Source organism: Anopheles coustani, chromosome 2 (assembly GCF_943734705.1).
Source record: "Anopheles coustani chromosome 2, idAnoCousDA_361_x.2, whole genome shotgun sequence".
In the NCBI taxonomy this organism is placed as follows: Eukaryota; Metazoa; Arthropoda; class Insecta; order Diptera; family Culicidae; genus Anopheles; species Anopheles coustani.
In genome coordinates this window covers 48,785,241-48,794,275 of record NC_071289.1, presented here as the reverse complement: position 1 = coordinate 48,794,275, position 9,035 = coordinate 48,785,241, and the positions used below count along the sequence as shown (strand labels likewise).

The following is a 9,035-nucleotide window of genomic DNA, read 5'->3' as shown; positions in this document are numbered from 1 at the left end:
CTAAGTCATTTTAGCCCCAAGTTATGCATGCCGTCCACGATTTGAGTCACCCAGAAGCCAGAGCCACCGCCAAACTGTTCACAGAGCGATTCGTTTGGCGAGGCATCAAGCGGGATGCTCAACAATTCGTAAAAACCTGCATGGCATGCCAACAAGCCAAAGTCATACGTCACACCAAGAGCCCTCTGCAAACATACCCAGCGACGACATTGGACCTTTTCCGGTGGGCAACGGTCAACGGTAGGGCCTATTCCGAACGAAGTCGTCAAAGGTAAACGATCGTTAAGCCAAACATAAACGATCGTTTTGAGTGAAACCCTATCACATCCATTCAAACAGACGATCGTCGAAATAATCGTCAATAAAATCGTTTGAGCTCTGCCATCTGTGAGTAAATTTGTCGAGCAGTTGAGTTAACGATCGTTATAGGTATCACATAAGCTTTTTCAACAGCAATGACGATCGATGTGTTATTGATGACAAAAGACCAGTCGATAACGCAAATCCGTCCATGAGGGAGCTTGAGATTTGTAACACCTGCTCAACTAACAAATTGAAAAGTACAAAGATTAACACCAAACACGCACACAAGTTTAGAAAAGCAGATTTATTTACCGTTGGTGCTCCGTGTTGGTTCCATTTGGTTCGTGTGAACCTGGTTAGGGTAACGCTCGGCAGTCTGTGGAATATTTCTCATCGAAGTGGTATCCCGTATTATCGGTTTTTATTTGTGAAGTGTGTGAAGTGAAGATTGAACTAAAGTTATGGATAAAAAAAAGTGAGTACAAGTGTGACTGCATAAAAAAAATATTTAAAGTGTTTTCTTTCAAGTGTGATCATTAATAAATTAAAAATATATTTTTTAGCTGCACTCGTACGGCAAAACAACAGCAACAGATGCTGGTTGAATTGATGGAGAAAAATCCTGACGTTGCATGCGGTCGTAGGACAAATCAAAGCGACTTTTGGAAAGAAGTTGCGGAGAAGCTCAATTCAATAGGTCCTCCATTTAAAGAACCAAATACATGGAGCAGAGTAAGTCTGCATTTGAAACATTTCGCAAATGAGTTACCTTGAATATATTTTAATGATTTACTTATTTTTAGGTTTGGATAGAGAAGAAGTACAACGCAAAAAGAAAATTGAGCTACAATAAAAAAGAAATGAATAAGACAGGTGGTGGAGTAGCAAAAAAGGCGTTATTGGATGACATAGATGAGCGCGTTTTATCAGTTACGCATCTGGATAAAAACGCAATGGGAGTACCTGAGAGCATTTGTATAGGTGTTCCAGAGGGCAATTTAAACGATAAATCTGGTCAAATAATTGAGATCATCGAACTTGAAGTAGGGCCATCCATCAGGAAAGATTTTAACGTTGAGGAGGAAGAAGGGCCATTTAACAAAGGTTCAAATGATGAATAGCGAGCAGAACCTATGCACTCCACCAATGGTAACGAGAAAGAGAAAGTAGGATCGTCGGACAATAATAAAGAGGCTGGACGGTCATCCAACGTCGTAGAAAAAAAGAATAGAAAAAAAATATTTAAAAAAAGATCAACTAGCCAGGACGAAAAAAGCATTGATATTTTGATTCGTCAAAATGATCAAATGATTAAAATCTTGGGTGAGCTGGCCGACAGTGCCAGAAAACATGTCGAAGACACTAAAAGTTTTCATTTTAGTATCTTAGAACATTTAAAAAAAAATTAATCGCAATTTACCATTTACGTTTAAGTTGTGCTTATGTTAAGATTATGTGTTGGATTATATTATGCATTGTCATATAAAAAAATAATTTCCATAATAAAATTATTTGTATAATACTTGAATCAATAAAAAATGAGAATCAATTTTTTTTATGTGTTGTACTTCTTTCACTACACCTAATCTTCAATTTCGGGTAATCCTGCACGAATGCATAAATTGTGCAGCGCACAGCATACATTCACTATTTTGACACACTTCGGTGGAGCATAATGAAGCTGTCGCGCACCCAGTATGCACCTAAATCTATTTTTCAGCGATCCAAAAGTTTGTTCAATTATTGAACGCCCTCTAGAGTGCTTCAAATTGAACGATGATTCGGGCGTGTCGGGATCCGGATTTCTAAACGGCTTTATAAGCCATGGCTTTGAAGCATATGCAGAGTCACCTATGAGATATGAAATGAAAATAAATATTTAACATCGGAACACATATGTATAATAAGTGATATACTTACCTAATAGCTTAAACATTCTCTCGCCATTTCTCCACTTGTCTTCAAAGAAACCCATGCACGTGCTATTATTAAAAATAAACGAATCGTGGTTCGATCCACTGAACCTCGCATTTACATATCGAATTTTTTTGCTGTGGTCACAAATCTGTAAAGATAGTTAAAGTATCAATATGTAATCGAATTAGGTTGATAATCATTAGAAACTTACCATTAACGCATTAAGGCTGTAAAATCCTTTGCGATTATAATACAAAACGGGATCTTCATGCGGAGGTATTATTTTTATATGCGACCCGTCGACACACATAACTACACCTGGTATACCCATTTTTTCAAAAAAATATCTCCGTGCCTCTGATTTCTCATCTTCCGTCATTTCTAGCGATATGAGGTGTGCCAGCTTGGATTCCAACACATTCAAAGTTTGTTCCAATACTTTCAAAAATGTCGATTGCCCGATTGGAACAGCAAAATCATTGGCCACACTTTGCTGGTATGAACCTTGAGCTAAGAATCTCAAAGTTGCAGCCAATTTTACTCGGGGAGAAAGCCCCCGATTGTGCTTCGGGGCAATCGAATCGGCTATCAAACCATCTAATTCAAGGAAGAGCGCCTTTGAAACCCTGAAATTTAGAATAAATCTGAAAGAAAGATTACACTTTAACGTTTTAACACGTTCTTGCAATTTTTAATCAGGCATTACATACGTTTTTTCCGGTAATTCAAGAGGATCTACTTCCTTGCGTAGTCTTCTTTGATGTGCCACCAAATCCATAACGTTTTCTTCGTCACTGTCGTCATCGCAGCCATGATTAACGACGAATACCACTCCCGAAAACATATTTCGCATTTATGGTCTGCACAATTCAATTAAATTCGCTTTTAAGTACCTACTGGTTTGTACTCAAATCACACGAATGATCACTAATCTGACACTACAGTAAAATTTGACTGCTTTCAAGCTAGTTTACTTGACGATCGTTATCTCATTTGACGATAGTTCATGAAAATCGTTCGGAATAGGCCCTGGTATTGCCTTACAGTAATCGATCGTTTCACGCGTTGGCCAGAAGCAGTTCCTATACCAGACATAACAGCAGCAACTGTTGTCTCAGCCCTCCTGTACCACTGGATCTCGCGTTTTGGCGTCCCTTCCTACATAACCACTGATCAAGGAAGACAATTCGAGTCAGGCCTGTTCAGTGAGTTGACAAGGACCCTTGGAACGCGGTACATTCGGACAACGGCATACCATCCACAAGCAAACGGGATCAATCTCAACAATTATGTCTTTGGTGTGATTGGAATCAATTAAATTTATGTGTCGAGAAGTGCTGCATTGTGTCGTTTCATAGAACAAAAAAGCCTATCATATACAGCTATCAGTTAAATAATCAAATATTACAAAGAAGAAATACGATTCGGGACTTAGGCGTTATTCTAGACTGTAAGCTTACTTTTCACGACCACTATGATGAAATGATAGCAAAAGCAAATAAGACGCTAGGATTCGTCCTTAGAAACACGAAAGAATTTAATGACCCAATGTGTCTTAAAACGTTGTATGTCAGTTTAGTGCGCCCTATTCTGGAATTTAATAGTGTAATATGGTTTCCACATTTCAACAATTGGCAAAACATCCAATATGGGTTTACGAGATTGGCGATACGATCACTCCCCTGGCGTAACTCGGATTCATTCCCTTCTTACCACTCGCGTTGCCTTCTCTTAGGACTACAAACTCTTAAAAAACGACGACTGATAGCACAGGCAGTGTTTGTGGGTAAGCTGATTCAAGGTGAGACTGATGCCCCAAACCTACTAGAACTAGTTAACTTTAATGCACCTTGTAGACGCCTTCGGAATTCTGACTTTCTAAGATTATCCTCTAATAGTACGTATGTAGTCAATTTCTATGATAACGCTAATACCTTTAAGTTGCGCCTAACAATGGACCCGAATTGTTTATAAGCTTATTCACATGCGTCAACTGCCCTAGTTTTAGTTTTAGTTTTAGATATTCATTGGGACACTGTTCGGTCCGTTGAGTTTTCCATTACAAATAAACAAATAAACAAGTACTCCGCAACCTACTGTAGTGATCGTTGGTGAAGAATTCCTTTTTTTTCTTTCGGATTCTGAATCAAAACACGGGGGAACGTTCGTCTCGCATGACAGCTATCAATCAACTGACTCTTTATTCTACCTCAATGACACTTCTATACCCTACATACTACCCTTACTCTACTCTTATTACAAAAGGAAAAGAAAAAAAACTCTGTTCTCGTTAATAAAGCTCCATATCTTCAAACCAAGCAGGAGCCCGCAAAGATCGTTTTGGTCTCTGCGTTCCCGTGCTTACAGAATCATTATTTTCTGGATTATCTGGAGTTACTTCGGTAGTTTCTTCGGTAGCATTTCCCAAGAACTCGTCATAATTAGTCATATTTATAGGGATTTTCTTGACATCCTGCACATTCCGGGCTAATTGAACTCCACTTTCGCTGCCTATTACGACTTTAGCCCCATCCCTAGCTAAGACTGTGAATGTTTCATTTGAAAACGATGGGTCGGTTTTCGTATTCCGTTGTGTCGCAACCACCACCTTATCTCCTACCTGGATGTCGCTATCCTTAGCACCTCGTTTGGAGTCAGCATATCGAGTACTAACTAACTTAGCGTGTGCGTCATCGTCACGTACTTGATTCCTGTCGAGATCGTTAGGACTATCCCACAAGCTAGGAAAGGTACCTCTATAACGCCAACCGACTAATAGCTCGAAAGGAGTTACACCTAATCTTGAGTGATGTTTGCGCGTGTTGTGAAGGTGAACGTACTCCTGAAGGGCTTCGTTCCAATTACGCTTTTCAAGTTTAGCCGCTGACAACGATTTGATAATGCCCTGGTTTTGGCGTTCTACGGCCCCATTCGACTGAGCACTAAGAGGAATTGATTTACGAATTGAAACACCTTTTTCTTCCCAAAATGTTTTGAATTCTTCGCTTTTGAATGGAGGTCCGTTGTCGCTTTGTATTGCAAGCGGAAACCCCCACTGTTTAAACATTTTAGATAATGCTGCGTTCGTCGAATTAGCATCTGTATGCTTTACCTCGGCAACAAGCAGATAGCGGGAGTAAGTATCTACACAAACTAAAAAGTGCCCCGAGCCACAACCTAATATAGATAAAAAATCAATCTGCAAAATCTCCCACGGTCCCTTAGGGAGTTCACGACTCGACAATGGTACCGGTGGGTTCCTTTTAGATATAAGAAGGCAAGTTGTACAATTTTTAACGAATTGCGCTGCTTCCTTGGACATGTTAGGCCACCAAAAATGGTCTCGAAGAATTCTTTTTGTAGCTCCTACCCCAATATGTCCCTCGTGAGCAGTAACTAGAGCCCGCTCCCTAAGTGCCGTTGGCAAAACTATTAGCTCTCCTTTGAAGATTATTGCATCAAGATATCTTAGGTGCTTAGATACACATTCGTATCGTCTGAGATGGATGGGCCACTTTCCTGTTCGAATACCTTTCTTTACGTCGGCTAGCACTGTGTCTTTCTCTGAAGCTTGTTCTATATCTGACCAGGTAATACTCATATGTGATGAATCAAGGGAGTATAACATATGTCTCTCATTATCTTCGTCGAATGGTTCATCCACCTGCGATTTGCCTATCAGACGAGATAAAACATCGGCGATGTTGGTACTGCCGGGAATGCGTTTCATTTCGAAATTGTAAGGAAGCAGACGTAAGGCCCATGTTTCAGCTCGAGTTATAGATCTCTTTCCAGATCTATACTCGCTGTTAAAAATAAACCTGTTAGCTTCTGAGTCGGTCCATACCGTGAAGTGTATAAATGATAAATAGTAATGAAACCTCTCAATAGCCCAAACTATGGCTAATGCCTCTTTCTGGGTGTGAGGATATCGTTTCTCGGCCGATGTTAAGGCTTTTGAAACACAGGCTATGATACGAGGAGTTCCGGCATTATTATACTGGACCAAAACTGCGCCTAGACCTATAGAAGATGCGTCTACAAAAAGTTCAGTTTTGTCAGTGTGGTCGAAATATCCTAGCTTCACGATTGTATTTAAAGATTCATACTTGATATTATTGAATTCATCTTCTTCGAGATGTGTCCAATAAAATTCATCAGAATTCGCAAGTGCTCTTAAATGTTTGGTTTTATCCGCTCTGCTAAGGGTGAATTTTTCAATAAAATTAATAAGCCCCAAAAAACTTTTTACTTCTGCTATCTTCTGAGGATGCCGGAACCCTTCAATCGCCTTCCTCTTGTCTTCTTCAACTCGCCACCCATCGAACGAAAGCATAAACCCTAAAAATTTCACGGATTGTTGGGCAAAATGGCATTTAGACGGGTTTAACGAGACATTATGTTTTTGTAGCTGTGATAACGTGGCATGAAGATTGTCGTCATGTTCTTGCCTAGATTTTCCAAACACCAAAATATCGTCGAGATAATTAATGGTACCGTTACACCCTGCTAAGACAACAGTCTGCAAAACTTCTTGAAAAATATCCGGAGCATTACATAATCCAAAAGGAAGGCGTATAAAACGGTATATATTACTTCCTGAAAAAAAATTAGTCAAGTGTCTACATGACTCATCCAACACTATGTGGAAAAAAGCGTTTGATAAGTCTATAGTAGAAAACCAGGAAGCTCCATGCAAACGAGACAAAATTTCGTCCAATGTCGGCATTTTAAATGGAGTTCTTATGATGCAACGATTAGGTCCTCTCAAATCGACGACCAACCGAATATCCTGTTTACCTTTTGGTACGACTAACAAGGATGAACAAAATGATCTATCCATACCAATTGTTACTTTTTCTATAATACCGGAAGATAAAAGGTCACACAGGCGATGTTCGACTTCTATTGTAAGAGCTAACGGAATATTAGTAAATACGTGCCTCGAAGGGGGCATACTTCTATCATAGCTAAGAAACACTGGGGGAATATTGAATTTTGGAAATTGAGTATTTGATTGCAAAGCATAAACTGGGTTACTCGCTGAAGCCATAACGTGAGGATTTATAACGGGAACGCTCAGCCCTAACTGTAAAACACTGTATCTGGTTGCGGTAGTACGCCCCAGAAGAGCCCTTGCCCCAGGAACTACGTAAAATTTTTCAAGTGTGCAGGGACGATCAGGCGAAATGAAAAGCTCAGCGACAAAGTTAGCGATTACAACAATTGGTTTAGATGAGGCGTATCCTTTCAAGGGTTTGTCCGAACCTTCCTTTAAGTCAAAAATCTGATGGGATATATGATCGCTCTCCAACTGACGAAAGGTTCCTTCATCAATCGTATTCACTTCCGCTCCAGAATCGATTAAGAATCTCACAGAAATACCTGCCACCAAACCAACAACCGACCCAGTCCCTTGTAAACTAAGTGGATCCAGTGAACACATAATATACTCGTGATGTGATACGTCCGACGAGTTCTTCATATCCGAATCAACTGCAGCAGTTACCCCTTGAACAGTATTCTAAAAGAAAATAAGTATAACATTAGCTTCTGACTTCGGAAAATTAGACCAACAGATATCGAAGTTACACTGTATTTTATCGCTAGATATCGACGATCAACCTAATAATTGACATTTCGAACCTGTTCAATCTGTTCTTCGACATTCGCAGCCGAAAGCGCAGCAACCTTACGCGTCTTCGAATCGGTAGTGGCCAGGTCATCGTTGGCTTCCCGTTTTGTACGAGTACAAGCCCGCTGGATATGGCCCTTGCCCCGGCACAGATGGCAGAACTTTTCTATTGCATAGCACTCCTCTGCTCGATGGCTAGTACCGGTGCAGCGCCAGCAACGGGCAACCAATCCACTATCGCGACCAGTACGGTTGAACAATTCTCGACGACCAACATAATCTCTTGGTGGGGGTGGGCGAGAGGATCCACGGCCCAATGCAAAAACCCGCCGACATTCTTCTGGAGGATGATGCATCGTGTAGATGTCCTCTGCTTGCTTTTCGTAGTCCGAAACACGAACTCGATCAATTAGCTCTTGAAGCGAATCTCCTTTCCGTGCTGCTTTTCGGGCTGCTTCGCGAATGCGGTGATTTGCAGCGTGGCTTTGTAAAACATCCGCGACGATTTCCACCAACTGGTCATCCATATAACCGCAAAGTTTGGCGACCGCCGACACCCGGTGGACGTACTTTAGGTCCGGTTCGTCTCGTCCTTGCGGCATCGCTCGTAATTTTTGGCGTTGCAACAATGCGTAGTCGCGCGAACCGAAGTATTGGCGAAGACGTTGCATTGCATTCGTGTATGGTTGTATAAGCACGTCTGGACCATCTTTAACGGGAGTGTTGTCCAAAATGTCCAATAGTTTGGACCCCGCTCGTAATTTGAAGATGTTGGCCTTCGTTACTTCGTCTTTAATTCCAGCCACAGCCATCCCTGACTCCAGAATGTCGCACCATCTAATGAAGGTGATCTTATCGATCTCTTCCCCTTCTACTGGTTTGCATTCACCGATTTGCATGGCAGCAAAAGTAAATGATGGGACTGCTCCCTGGTATTGTCCATCAGGGTTGACGCATTGTGGTGCCCCTTCGTCATTTTCTTCGACGATCCATTCTTTCTTCACTGTTCTACGCGGCATAATGAAGTATGAACTTTTTTCTTTATTTGCACTGAACCTCGTGTTGAACTTCAAGCTACGAAAGCACCGATCACAATGATTGAGCGGAAGTATCATGCGGCAAGTATCTTGCTATAACTTATAATGACAAGTTGCAATTAAGGTTAATAGATACTGTTGTT

The 9,035-nt window shown here is 40.9% G+C and overlaps 1 protein-coding gene across 1 annotated transcript; it reads right to left on the bottom strand.

Annotated features, from left to right (window-relative positions):
• Nucleotides 1–1,885: 1,885 nt before the first annotated feature.
• Nucleotides 1,886–3,064, bottom strand: LOC131264504 (putative nuclease HARBI1). Its single transcript, XM_058266800.1, has 4 exons — nt 2,931–3,064; nt 2,432–2,864; nt 2,224–2,368; nt 1,886–2,154 (listed from the first exon to the last, which is right to left on the bottom strand). The coding sequence occupies exons 1-4, from the start codon at nt 3,062–3,064 to the stop codon at nt 1,886–1,888; spliced, it is 981 nt and encodes a 326-aa protein (XP_058122783.1).
• Nucleotides 3,065–9,035: the final 5,971 nt, after the last annotated feature.